A 13,904-nucleotide genomic window follows, 5' to 3' on the forward strand; every position below is an offset into this window, starting at 1 on the left:
ATTTAATGTCTGTATTTTAATGTTATATACAGTCTTGTCTTTTAAAATATCTGAAAATGCTGGGAGAAAAGACTTGATTTGACTTTTTTTAAACTTTCAACAGGTTGCACTGGAGCTCTGGCTCATGAATTAGTACAAATATACCCAAATCTCAAGGTCACAGTATTTGACCTTCCAGAAGTCATTGCAAACACCTCTTACTTTCAGCCTTCGGGACAACACACAGCTCCAGTGACATTTGTATCAGGTAAATGTAGCACATGATCTTTTGTCTTACTTCTATTACCCTGCAGCACAGAGCAGGCTCTTTTGCTCCAGAAAATGGTGTGCTACCCTGCTCCAATGCCAAATATGTGTCTTAGTACAAGGCAATGTAGGCTTACCTGTGCTAAATGGGGACATTGTATCTCTCAAGCCTGTGGGGATAGGAACAAACTGGCTATGGTAGGAGAAAGATAAATAAGGAAGTATGAATTAGTCATTTTTGAGTACTACTGGGAGTGGAGGCAGCATGTCCTTGTCTCAGGCTTTTCTTTCCTACGCAAGATCAGTGTGGTGGCTACAAAGGACTTCGATGTCTCCTTGCTTGTTTTAGGCTTTCTTTCAATTTTCATATGTTACAGAATTCTTACCTGTGATCTGCTCTTCTGTTTAACTACACTTTCCTTATCAGCAAATCAATGCATCCCTATACCTGTTCATTCTTGTTTCTTTACCTCTGCTGGTGAGTTCCTCTGTAATATTTTAATTTCATTTTGTAGGAATGTACTTCTGCGGTTTCTGTAGGAATGTAGGTTTACTAACTCTGCTTTCCAACAGGTGACTTCTTCAAGGATAATCTTCCAGAAGCAGATCTTTACATCCTTTCACGTGTTCTTCATGACTGGCCTGATGAAAAGATACATGTGCTATTAAGTAAGATATCAGCTGTTTGCAAACCAGGTAAGTTTTTTCATCTTGCAGGCTTAAAGGTGCATGTTAATGTATAAACATAATGAGTAATCGTAAGAGATTCATTTTTCTGTCCAATCATAGTAGCCTTTGTTTGAATGTCTATGCTTGCATTATGGTAATACCTACTAAGAAAAAAAGGGAAAAAAAGCTGCTAATAAAACTATATAAAATAAGCCTTTACTGTAGTTGCAGGCTTCACATACAACTACGTCATCTCCCCTCTCTCTGCCATACCCAGTCTTTTTTAACTATACCCTGCATCATCAAATAATTAGGCATGTGCTTATTTCTATACATACAGGTAGTCTACCTAAAGTTCCTTTAGGTTAATCAAGAAGAAGCGGTTTGTTTTGCTATCTCAGCAGTGCCTAGAATATAGTAAACTGGAGTTCAGCACTACTTTATGTACGGATTTCATGGGAAATATGTAGCCTCTTCTGCTTCCTCCTGCATTTGAATCATAGAATCATAGAATGTCTTGAGTTGGAAGGGACCTATAAGGATCAAGTACAACTCCCTGCTCCTCACAGGATTACCTAAAATTAAACCATATAACTACTAAGAGTGTTGTCCACAGGCTCCTTGAACTCTGACAGGCTTGGTGCCATGACAGCTTCCCTGGGGAGCCTGCTCCAGGGACTGACCTGGAGTGTGAAGACTCTCAGTGAAGACTCTTTTCGTAATGTCCAATCTGAACTTCCCCTGGTGCAGCTGCATTCCATTTCCTGGTGTCCTAGTACTGGTCAGCAGAGAGAGGAGGTCAGCACCTCCCCCTCCGCTGCCCTCCTTGAGGAAGGTGTAGACTGCGATGAGGTCACCCCTCAGCCTTCTCTTCTCCAAGCTGAACAAACCAACTGACCTCAGTGGCTCATGCTAAGTCTTGCCCTCGAGGCCTTTCACCATCTTGGTTGCTCTCTTCTGGACACCCTCTAATAGTTTGATGTCCTTCTTAGGTTGAGGTGCCCAAAACTAAACACAGTGCTTGAGATGAGGCTGCACCAGTACAGTGTGGACAATTGCCTCCCTCGACTGGCTAGCTATGCTGTGCTTGGTGCACCCCAGAACACTGTTGACTCATATTTGGCCAGTATTAAAGATCAAAGGAGAAGACAAAAAAAAGCAGAAAAGCCTGACTGCTAATATCAACTGATTCCTTAATCCCAACAGGATTAACTGTAGCAATGAAGTTTGTTTCATAGGAGAGCATTCAAAATTAGATGTAGGTCATAAAGCATAACCCTGTTTATAAATTATGAAAGAAAATTATGGGTGACTGTCTTAATCTTCTTATGCAAAGACTGGGGTATGACAGATGCTTACAGGAGTTGCTTGGTTCGAATGGAAACAAGACTGGGTTTAAACTCAGGATAGTCAGGGAGTGATCTGAACCTCACTGAGGTGGAGACAGGGCTCTGAACTCCCCCTTTGTTTTAACAATTAATGGTTGCCTCCAGGAAGAGATTACTGAAAGTAAAGTTCTGCCACTGGTTTCCACTGAAGACCATTAAAACACTAGTCTGAGGGACCTCTACAACTGTCTCTGAACAAAACACTAAAAACTTGAAGCTAAAAATACTTTACTGAACCACTTTTGGTTGTTTTGGAAATGCAGGAAATGCCTTGCTAGTGGCAGAAATTGTGCTTGATGAACAGAAGACGCGCCCTCCTAGAGCTGTACTACAGTCCCTCAGTATGACTGAAGGCAAGCAGAGAAGTGGCTCAGAATATAAACAGCTACTGGAGAAATACGGATTCACAAATGTACAAATTAAGGTCACAGGAAGCTTATTAGATGCTGTTTTGTGCTTCAAGAAGAATTTGTCACCGTAGTGTGCCCAGAAGCAAACTGGGATGCTGAGTTTTTACCACACTTGTGTAATATACCCATCATCAACCAGCACATGCTGTCAATGTAGGATGATTTTGACCCTTTTTCTGAAACATAGTTGTTAACAGGCCTTGAAGAAAAATTGGACTACAACTTCTGCAGGAGTGAGTTCTATGCCTTTAAAAAGTGTCAGGGGCAGGCCAAAACTCCCGTGTATTAAATACCTTCATATCCAGTTCTTTCGCCTAGTTTGCAGACCATATCTCTTCCAAGTATTTGTCATTAATGTCACTTCTCCTAATGTTTATTTTTTTCCTAATACTGCATGGATATTTATTTTTTATTTAAAGTGTACTTTATAGTGAAGCCTTCCTGGAGATTAAAGTTGCACTTTCAAACTAGCTGAGTTTCTTGCCTATCACCCTTCTACAGCAATAATCCCAGTGAGCCAGTGTGAAAGAGGCCGTGCCTGTGCCGAATCACCAACCTCAGCAAATTAAAGAGAGTTGATGAGCAAGGTCAAGAGTTGTATCTGACTGGTAGACTCTATCTTATGTTACTTAATCAGAAGTTACTTTGCTCCTTGAGCACTGAGTAAAAGCAAAAGTGCCACAGTGATTGAATTCATCATGAGGAACATGCTTACTACAGAGCATTTCAGCTGTACAGAATCAGGGAAATGTCAGACTTTTACCACTTTGGGGTTTGTAATTCTTAGCAGAAGGTTTTTATTAATGGAAATTTGACCGATGTCATCTGTACAGACATGTAAAGAGAGAAGGCAAAATACTCAACAGCTGAATAAATTTAAAATAAGTTGATTTTCCATATTGACATGAAGTTTGCCATTATGCAGGTGTGTATTTTGAGAGAGACTCATTCCAGCAATTAGATGTTTCTCATCTCATATTAATAAAGTTCATAATGCTGTTCTTCAAGCTGCTGTAAGCTGTTTAAGTCAGAAAATTTCAATCCTGAAGTTCGCACACCTGTAACTGTCACAGACTTTAAAACTGTGCCTCTAAGTACTATGTATCTGACTGTAAAATCTGAATAGAATGTGCTTGGCTACCACACAACCTCAAGGCACTCTGTGACTAAAGCATAACACTCTACACACACTAAGCATTAGTCCCTTGGGCATGGTGTCTGTGGTAATGCACCGCAGTGTTGCTCTCTCAAGATAATTAAGCGTTGGACCAGATTGCCCAAAGAGGTTGTGGAATCTCTGTCCTTGGAGGTTTCAAGATCTGAGAACAAAGCCCTGAACAAGCAGAGCTGACTGCAGAGCTGCCTCACGTGGAGTGGGAGGTAGGACTAGAGATCTGTCGCCCCTTTCAGCCAAAGCTGTTCTATAATCGTTTGACGTATCCCAGTTACCTGAGAAATTATAAACTCGTTGTCTCTCAGTAATGTCCAAATCAAGTTTTTCAGTTGTTCTGGTATCTTTTGCTGACTGGTAGAAGGGGTGAATTTCATGGTGTTAAACTGAAAAGACTTCCTAAGCGATAGGCATAACTGAGGAGAATGTGAGCCTGTTCACTAATTAAGATGCGAAGAATGAGGGGTCTGAGTTTTAAAATCTAAATTAACTTCTGCCAATAAAGCCTGTAGGTTTTGTGGTGTTCCTTGGGAAGTGACATCCAGTTGTGCCTTCTTGAACATGCTTTTACCCACATTCTGCCCTAACAAAAGTATAGAGGAAATGTGATGCACAGAAAACAATTTTTTGAGGTGAGGAATCATGGAGGTTAATAGAATGATAGATGAATAACGGAAACAAGAACTTCAGCACTTGCTTACTGAACGCTGAGGTAAGAATCCTTGAGGAAGACAGAAAGAAGTTTGTAAGAAAGAAAAGGCACAACTTGGTTGGCTGTCCTGGCTTGGTATTTTTTTTTAATCAATTTTTTAACCTTGTTACAGCTGTTAACAGTACTTGTGCCTGTAACAGTAATGGGACAGAAGCAATGGGTAGTATGTCATCTGAGCCACCCAGTGCAAAAGCTTAGGAAGAGCTACTTAATAGCTAAGCTCCTTTGTGTGAGCTCTCAGTTCAGTTTTGGATGTGTTAGCTGATTGGATAGTGGAAGTATTTAATATGGGGTTTTTGGTTTATTTAAAAAAAAAAAAAAAAGGTTTGGAGGGCTGGCACTTTAATTCCTTCCCCCTGTCTTTTGACTGGAAATTATATCCTTACTAAACAATGATACTCTCAATTAAATGACTTTCTAATTCAGAAAAGACTGTTATGACCATTCATCTCCTATAAAATCATGGCCAAAATTTCTTCATTAAAGTATGCTTCCTGAAAGGGTTGAAAGTTAGCTCTGTTTTGGTCCCTCTCATGAAGAAATTTCAATTACATTAGTAAATCTTTGTTAACTGTAAAGATATTTTTTTTTTTCCCTGTACTGACTAAATTTACTGTGTATACACTTTAGTTGTGCTTTCTGGGTATATTTTTCCAAATTGCACTGATGTTATCTGGATGTTCCAAATAACTTTGTGTGGCAAGTTATAATGACCATTCTCTTTGTGTCCTTCTTTCAGAATGTACAAAATTTGGACACTGTCTTCCAAAGCTGTAATATAATAGTGACTTAGAAATTATAATCCTGCATTACTCTATCTAGCGACATTTGCTGTGTAACCAAGAACAGCGATTGCCAGGTCCCTTTATTGAAGGCAAAGGAGAATCACATAGAATCAGAGAATCATAGAACAGTTTGGGTTGGAAGGGACCTTCAAAGGTCATCTAGTCCAACCCCCCTGCAAGGAGCAGGGACATCCCCAACTAGATCAGGTTGCTCAGAGCTTCATCCAGCCTGGCCTTGAACGTTTCCAGGGATGGGGCTTCCACCACCTCTCTGGGCAACCTGTTCTATAACTCGCATTGTAAAAAATTTTTTCCTAATTTCCAATCTAAATCTGCTCCCCACTATTTTAAAACCATTACTCCTTGTCCTATTGCAACAGGCCCTACATGGAAAAGGGTGGGGGGTGGGGAGGAATAGAAACCACAGAATCCTGACAAATGGACTTCATCACCCTAACTTTAGATACCTATATTAGGCATTCAGATGTCACCTTGGTCTTTCCAAGCAGAAGAAAAGCAGGCATTTTCAGAGGATGACTTGTCTCACTTAGCTATGAAAGGAAATATCCTGATTTTGCTAAGAAAAGCAATTGTACATTTAATAGTGGATAGAACGTATTTAAGAGGCAATCTAATTTATGGATGACTGAATTAGGGCAGAAGAATCCCACTGGAGAGATAATGTAGATTCAGGCTCACCTCAGACATGCTTAGCTAATCCTTTTTCTTTGTGAAGCAACCCTGTGTGATTGGTTCATCACTGGGTGAGTGGCTTGAACTTGCATTTAGTGAGGTAGCTGATGATACAGGGAAGAAACAGGGAATTTATTAATAAGCTGTCAAAAGGATTTTAATGGTTCCTGATAGTTAACACTGAGGTCTCAGACAGCAATTCTATTCTCAGATCTCAGTCTCCTCTCTTAAGAAATGGCAGTGTTATGTTTAATTTACTTTTTATCAATTGTTAAATGTCTGAGTTGTACGGGTAGGAATGTCTCTGAGGAGATTGTCTTAGGGGTCAGAAAGACATGAATGTTATGCAGCAGTTAGTAGTACTAAAATCACTGCAAAATGCTGCTATTTTGATCTGAGTTGGTGGCCTCCTACCCACACTGTGCCGAGAGAAACCACCACATAAGATGCAAGGCCAAAAGACAATGAATAAAACAATGCTTATTTTGTCAGTAGCCCACTCTTGTCTTCCCTTTCCCTTCATGGGTCTGAAGATGGAGGAAGAGAGGCTGTATGTAAACAGGATCATTTAAGTTCTGCTCACATCCTTAGGTCAGTCCCACCACAAAGACCTCAGTTTCTACAGAAATAATGTACAACATTGGTGACTTCTCTGCTTCTGTAACACCCACCATCCACCGTTTTGTCTGTTTGGCTCCATTTCAGTATGAATGTGAAGCAGCAATGTATCCCAAACACATATAACTACTCTTCTTGTCTTACTGTCTTCCCCAGCCCTCATGCCAAGTCTGCAGAAGTCATCCCCTCTTTCCCTGAAAACAGATGTGACTTGACTTGTGTTTGATCCCTCTGTAGCGTGGAAGGGAACTGCCTGGGTTTTGTGAGAGGAGTGGATTATACATTTAATAGCGGATTAATCATTTAATAGCAGAGCAAATCCCTAAATGATAAATGAAATCACCTGTCTTGTAGTTTGCAGCCTTATATATGGTAGCAGAAATTCTCTTGCCTGTTAATGGATTAGTACTGTTGCATGCATTTGTTTTTAAATTAGGCTGTGGGATTTTGCTGGCTGAAATGGTGTTGGATGATGAGAAGAAGAAGAGGAGCACAGCTCTGCTGCAGTCTTTGAACATGCTTGTCCAGACAGAGGGAAAGGAGAGAAGTGGCTCTGAATATCGAGGCTTACTGGAACAACATGGATTCACAAATGTCAAAATCAGATTGACAGGAAACTTGTTAGATGTCATTCTCTGCATTAAGACCTAGAGAAAAAGAATGATTTAATTGTAAAATCTGGATGTCTCTAGTCATGCTTGATGTTTTGTAATTATGCAAATACCTTCTCAGTTTCCCATCAGTATCATAAACAAGAAATGTTATGTCAGCTTTATGAAGTTACTTTTAAAAAGGGGGAGAGATTGATTGCATTTATTTCGAACTTGAGAAGATTCTGGCATCATTCGATGGCAATGATACTGTGGCTGCACACCACTTGTAGTACCCTCAGAAACAAAACTCCAAGCACAAATCGTGTCAGCAGCCCTATGGCAGTGTTCACCTTGCTGAGAAATCAGTTTCTTCATACTTGGTGCCATTAGAAGAGTCCATTTTTCAGACTAGCACACATTGCTTTGCCCCTGTTTCAGGAGGTTAAAGCAGGAATCATTTCAATACTCCATCACCGTCATTTTATGTTACACTTTCTACTGTAAATAAAGAAACACTGTCTAAGGAAGCCTGGAAACTGCTACTGCAATGGCGTAGTCAAGACTGGAAACAGAACTGGAGCAGCAGCTTTTCGAGAGACTCAAGACGGACTCCTCTGCCTTCTGTCAGGCTTCTGGAAAAAGGCAGTCCCAGAGTATGATGTTCTTTTTTACTCAATAGAAAATTTTATGGGGGGAAAAATCCCAGCCTCGCACACATTGTGTTGTGCTATGAGAGTATTAACATTCAGTTATGAGATTTTTTAAAAGAAAGGTGCCACACAAAGCTGTGTGTGCCTGCCTGGGAACAGGCACCACAGGCTCTCATTAATGACATCCAAAATACGGTCCTGTAACACTGTGTGTGCCTAACCCTCTGTGGGCAGAGTCACTTCACTGTATCTGTAGTATTATTTAGAATATAAAATAGCACACAATCTACTTCGTATCTTTGGATGTGCAAAAAAAAAAAGGTATAGTGATGTGTATTAAGTAGGGCTAAAAAAGAGGAGGAGGGTGTTCTTGAACGACACGTAGTATTTACTAATACACCGTCACTGTACTACAGCAGGGACAAAGGCTGTGCCTGGCACATCCTGTTCTCACAACACGCCCTGTGACAGAGATGGTCTCATTTTGAAATCCTGTGAAGCACATACACGTGTAAGCAGTGGTTTCAGACTCAGCTACTGCAGCTCTGTGGTTCACCAGTCATCTATTTAAAAAAAACTTTATTTACGTCTGGAGAAAACATCCATTAAAGCAATAACAAAAGGTGCGCATGAACTAATGCCCTCCAGCTAGAACAATTTCAAAACTTTACTTTTAGAAAGAATAAGTGTAATTTCAGACAGAAGTTTGGCCATTAGGTGTAACATTTCACTTCCAGCATACAATAAAATTAGCAGAAATTACTGACGGAGACCAGGCCTGTTTCTGTAAGGGCAGAGGCCCTGCTGAGTGCCTGCTCAGGCAACTTGCAGAAGAGCTTTTCACAGCGTCTAACTCGGCTAAACAAGGAGCTGGGACCACACTTTCCCATTGTCCCTGTAGGAAACCGCGGTCAAGTTCGTTGTCATTTCATTGTCTCGGATCAGTTCAGTGATGGACAGAAAAGCTGAGCGATGTGATGCTTGGCACCGCAATGGTGAGGAGGAGCAGGTGGGACCAGAGCCTGGAAACAAGGAGATGCCTTCCATCAGCATTACCCTGAGGGTGATGAGCACGGAGCAAAGCCCGCTGGTGCCCAGACATCTGCTCCCCTCCACCCAACGGCTGCCGCTGCCGCCCGGGGCCCCGCACAGAAACCAGTGCCTCCATCCAACACTGGCTTCCAACAGCCACCACCGAACGAGCCTCCCGGTTTGCTTGGTGTCCCACTCATTGACCACCGGGGCTCACAAACCCGTACCCCAAATGCGGTGCCCCACCGCCTTGCGTTTGTGTCCGGCAGTGTGGGGGACACCGTTTCTGCGGGATGTGACCCCTTAGGCTGTGGGGGTTCCTGTGTGCTCTACCGAGAACTGCGCAAAGCCGCTCCAGAACACGCTTCAGAAAGCGACTGTTGCGGAAAAAAATTGTGTGAGCAACGGTGACCTGCACGCTGTGCTGCGGCCCGGGCCGGGCCGGGCCAAGCCAGGCCAGGCCAGGCCAGGCCGGGCGGGCCCCGCTGCGGTGCCGGTGTGCCGCCCCGCCCCGCGGGGGCCGGTCTCGGGTGGAGGCGAGGCCTCTCGCCCTTCACAGCGGCAGCCGGCGGCGGGCGGAGGGGCCCGGCCGACGCGGCGCTGCGCCACTGGCGCCGCAGGGGCGGGGGCGGGAGCCGCGCGCCGCCGCCCGCCGTAACCACCGCCCTGAGGCGACCCGGCCCCTCCCGCCCCGGGCGACGAGGCCACGCCCCCCAGGGCGGTGTGGCCAATGGGGTGCTAGGGGGCGGGGCAGGCGGGGCCCGGCATTTAGCTCATGCGCGGCGCCGGTCCCGCCTTTTCGGCCTGAGCGGCAGCGGCGTTTCTTTCCCGGCGGCTCCGGCGCGGCGCGAACATGGCGGACCAGGCCATCTCCTTCCTCAAGGACTTTCTGGCGGGCGGCGTCGCCGCCGCCATCAGCAAGACTGCGGTGGCGCCCATCGAGCGGGTCAAGCTCTTGCTGCAGGTCAGCGGCGCGGCCGAGCCCGGCGGGACCGGGGAGCGGGGGCAGCCGGTCACCTTCCCCCGCTGAGGCCCGCGCGTGGCGGGAAGGGCGGGGGAAGGAAGGAAGGAGGGCGAGTGGGCGCGCGCCCGCCCGCCGTCCTTGCGGAACAAAGGGCGCGCGGGCGAGGCGGCGGCCCGGCGGCGGCGGCGGCTGGCAGGGAGGTCACGTGGGCGGCGGACGCCCGCCGTGGCGGCGGCGGGGAAGCCGGTTCCGCTATGCGAGGCGCGGCGTTGCGGCGGGGGCGGGCCGCGGCGGGGCGGGAGGGAGGGGCGAAGGGGTGGGCCGCGGTGTCACTTCCTGCCGTCCCGCTCTTGGCGCCGAGCGCGTAGAGGGCGAGGGGGGGAGGGCGTCAGCGCGCCGCCATCTTGGTGACCTTCACGTGACAGAGCGGCCGGGCAGCCCATTGGCCCGCCGGCAGGGCGGGGCCGAGGCTGCGGCCGGTGCGCGGGGCCTCGCGTGACCCCTGCGGGCGGGGCGGGGCGTGGGGCGGCCTCGCGCCCCAAGGTGACTCGCGTGACCTTCCCGGCGGCGGCCGGCAGCGGCAGCGGGCCCGAGCCCGAGCCCGACCGGGGGTGGGGGGGGTGGGGGGCAGCGGCCGCCTCTCCGCCGTCCCGAAGCCGTCTCGGCGCCACGCCGCCCGCTTCCGCGGTCCCTCCGCCCCCAGGCCCGCCGCTGTCAGCGGGGGCTGGCGGCTGTAGGCCCCCCCCCCCCCCGGGTTTTCAGCTACTTGTTGTATGCTAGCCCTTGTTCCTCACGACTCGCCCTTCGTATTTGGGCATGTCCCGAACTCTGAAAAAGCTGGGAAGCAATTTTAAGCCTTTTTCTGGTTCTTAGGATTATATAAGATTTCCTGGATCTATGGTTGTTCCTTCGCATCTGTCCTCTGTTTTTGTGTGTGCGTAAAACCTTGAGTTTCGATTCTTGAGAATTAACTCAAGTTAATTCTGAAGTTCTCTGGTCTTCACCAAAGTACAAGTAAATGACACTTCTTCTTAGTCTTAAGATTCCCACTGACTCAGGAGCTTTTACTTTGGTGTTTGCTGTCACAGCTGGTTTGTCGTGGTTAACAGGGACTTAGTCTCTGTGCACAAGTGCCTTCCAGCATTCGGGCTTAACAGTTCTTTGTTTCATGATAAGCAGAGAAGGCCAGGTGTAGTGCAGGCCTGCCGAGGCATGCAGTCAAAAATACATGTTTTTATTTACAGGTACAACATGCCAGTAAACAAATTGCTGCTGATAAGCAGTACAAGGGTATCATCGATTGCGTAGTCCGTATTCCTAAGGAGCAAGGAGTGCTGTCTTTCTGGCGAGGAAACTTGGCCAATGTCATCAGATACTTCCCAACTCAAGCTCTCAACTTTGCCTTCAAGGATAAGTATAAGCAGGTGTTCTTGGGAGGTGTAGACAAGCACACTCAATTCTGGAGGTATTTTGCTGGTAACCTGGCTTCTGGTGGTGCAGCTGGAGCCACTTCCCTCTGCTTTGTCTACCCCTTGGATTTTGCAAGAACCCGTTTGGCTGCTGACGTTGGAAAAGCTGGCGCAGACAGAGAATTCTCTGGTCTGGGAGACTGTCTAATCAAAATTACCAAGTCTGATGGTCTGCGTGGCTTGTACCAAGGGTTCAATGTCTCTGTTCAAGGCATCATCATCTATAGAGCTGCCTACTTTGGGATCTATGATACGGCAAAAGGTAAAATTTTGGAGGGGATCTGACAAACCTGTTTTCAGAATTGCCTTGTCTCTATGTCTGTTCTTGGATGTTACTCTGTCTGTAGTAACTATAGTTTATGTGAATGTAGAGGTGGAAGGGGGTATGGGTGTCAACATCAGTGTCACTGCAGTGCTCCAGGCAGAACTCCAGCATGTATTGATGGCTGCAGGCTACTTTCAGGTACTGGTTTTGTACTTAGCCCTAAGGGAGTTCTTCCTAATGCCATCAAAGCACGTTGGTGCCATCAAAGCATGTTGGTAACAATACACAATTACAAGTTCTTGCTTGCTCTGTAAGCAAGCAGCTATTACTGTAGTTATATTAGAACGATTCAAGTGTGGTTAGCAGGATGGGATTGAGCAGAGCTTTCACAAAGCACTTGTTTGTAAACTTGATGTTGGGGCATAGAGGTCATTGCTACTAGCTTATAGTTTAATGTAATTCACAGGGACAGTGACTTAGTTCAGTGACAGTTATTTCTAAAAAGAGCAGGGAATAGTTAGATCTCTTCTCATGCCAGTATGAAAAGAATCCTGGTGCTTAAATGTTACCTGTTTTGATTTACTGAGAAGAAAATCCTTTGTATTTCGTCAGGTTTTTTTATATTGCTTCAGTATGTTTCAAGTTTATCAGATGTCTTGCTGCAGCTTCAAAGATGGCTTTATGGTGTTTCTTAGTAGTTCTTTTAGTAAAGCAGCTGTCATGCAGTGAGTGAACTGGAGGAAGATGTACAAGACAAAAAGATGATTTTTTTTTTATTGCAGGCATGCTTCCAGATCCCAGAAATACTCATATTGTTATCAGTTGGATGATTGCCCAGACAGTGACAGCTGTGGCTGGAGTGGTCTCCTACCCTTTTGATACAGTGCGACGTAGAATGATGATGCAGTCAGGACGCAAAGGAGGTAGGCTGTTAATTTCTGCAGTTCTTTAAGCAGCATTAAGAAGATTTTTTTTTGTTTCCTAACAGTCATCCCTCAGCACGTACAGTTTCTTCTTCCATAAATGTGATTTAAGTTAATATGAGGAAATCCAGTAAGGCTCGTAACTTGTGGTATTTGTCAGGAATTAGGCAGAGGACTTTATAGAAATGAAATGGGCAAATGAACTGCCTATTTGCAATGACAGAGTAAATGAAGACAATTAGGGGACAACATAATTGCCAAAAAGAACGCTTAACACTTTTTTTTATTTTGTGACTTAACTTTTAATAACTAGATAAGCAGAAAGCTTTTTTTATTGCCTGAACTGAGTATTGTGTTACAGTCTTAAAATGTGTTTTTGGACACCACAGAGTAGCTAGAGAAGTGAAACAAGGCAGTTGTTAAAAAAAGCCAGTAGTTAAAAACATCTTAGATGCAATAATAGGAGTTTAAAATTACTCTTTTGCTCTTTTTCTACAGCTGATATCATGTACTCTGGAACAATTGACTGCTGGCGGAAGATTGCAAGGGATGAGGGAGGAAAGGCCTTCTTCAAGGGTGCTTGGTCTAATGTTCTCAGAGGCATGGGGGGTGCTTTTGTGCTTGTGCTGTACGATGAATTCAAGAAAGTCATTTAAGAAGCCTAACTAGAATTGGAAATCAAGTTGAGCAGATCATGTAGAGTAACTACCATTATGGACCATTGACCTTCAAGAAATTCCTGTGAGTCTTATTTATCGGAGCCAGATGATATTTGTAGATGGGGCTAGAAACTGACATAGAGGACTGATCCATTTCTCAGTAACATGCATGAAGACACTGAATCTGGCAATTCAGTGTGGTGATTTTTGTTTTGTTTTTTTTTTTTAGCAAATAGGAATCAGTGGCATTGGTGCTGGGTCCAAAGTGTCTGGGTCCAATTTAGGCAGAAAAAACTGTTTGCCTGTGGATCAGTCTCCAGTTTCAAGTCCTATCTTCTAGGACCATAAAATTGTATTTGAAAGTACTTGCTAACAAATCATGTTCTTTTCCACTTGTACTGAAGCACTATGTACCATTTTGCACAGCTGAACATCTAGCAATTTTGTTCTTAAATTGGGGCATTCTGCTGTAAAACAATAAACATACTTACTCTGTCTGTGTTGAAATTATTACATAAAAGCTTTGGGAAATCCTCTTTAGTTTGAAAACTTGTTTCAGATAATAGTTCCTCTCATACACTTAACGCTGCACTCTGTAACAGAATAAGCTTGATTATTTTTTTTTTTAAAAAAAAAAAAACCTGAATGTGAGAAATT

General features: G+C 44.8%; 2 protein-coding genes across 5 annotated transcripts in view; both read left to right on the forward strand.

The window, feature by feature from the left end:
• ASMTL (acetylserotonin O-methyltransferase like) overlaps nucleotides 1-8,698 on the forward strand; it is a 29,823-nt gene extending 21,125 nt beyond the window's left edge. For 2 of the 4 annotated variants that reach the window (XM_086768653.1, XM_086768679.1), the window contains exons 11-13: nucleotides 104-247; nucleotides 820-942; nucleotides 2,567-3,720. In XM_086768653.1, the coding sequence (XP_086624779.1) occupies nucleotides 104-247; nucleotides 820-942; nucleotides 2,567-2,784 (485 nt within the window). In that variant the 3' untranslated portion in view covers nucleotides 2,785-3,720. Of the gene's footprint in view, nucleotides 1-103; nucleotides 248-819; nucleotides 943-2,566; nucleotides 3,721-7,128 lie in introns of those variants that run through there. The other 2 variants (XM_086768669.1, XM_086768661.1) reach the window with 2 other exon arrangements.
• Nucleotides 8,699-9,766: 1,068 nt separating this feature from the next.
• SLC25A6 (solute carrier family 25 member 6) lies at nucleotides 9,767-13,742 on the forward strand. Its single transcript, XM_086768706.1, has 4 exons — nucleotides 9,767-9,931; nucleotides 11,176-11,662; nucleotides 12,448-12,588; nucleotides 13,087-13,742. Exons 1-4 carry the CDS (start codon nucleotides 9,821-9,823, stop codon nucleotides 13,242-13,244), a joined length of 897 nt encoding a protein of 298 aa, XP_086624832.1. The 5' UTR covers nucleotides 9,767-9,820; the 3' UTR covers nucleotides 13,245-13,742.
• Nucleotides 13,743-13,904: the final 162 nt, after the last annotated feature.

This window comes from Chlamydotis macqueenii, chromosome 1 (genome assembly GCF_036417535.1).
Source record: "Chlamydotis macqueenii isolate bChlMac1 chromosome 1, bChlMac1.mat, whole genome shotgun sequence".
NCBI classification, from domain to species: domain Eukaryota; kingdom Metazoa; phylum Chordata; class Aves; order Otidiformes; family Otididae; genus Chlamydotis; species Chlamydotis macqueenii.

What these genes read in the sequence shown, in the direction of transcription:
- SLC25A6 (XM_086768706.1), top strand. Translation starts at nt 9,821, where the DNA reads ATGGCGGACCAGGCCATCTCCTTCCTCAAGGACTTTCTGGCGGGCGGC. An exon ending in GATCTATGATACGGCAAAAG is followed by an intron (nt 11,663 to 12,447) that starts GTAAAATTTTGG and finishes TTTTTATTGCAG; the next exon opens with GCATGCTTCCAGATCCCAGA. An exon ending in GCAGTCAGGACGCAAAGGAG is followed by an intron (nt 12,589 to 13,086) that starts GTAGGCTGTTAA and finishes CTTTTTCTACAG; the next exon opens with CTGATATCATGTACTCTGGA.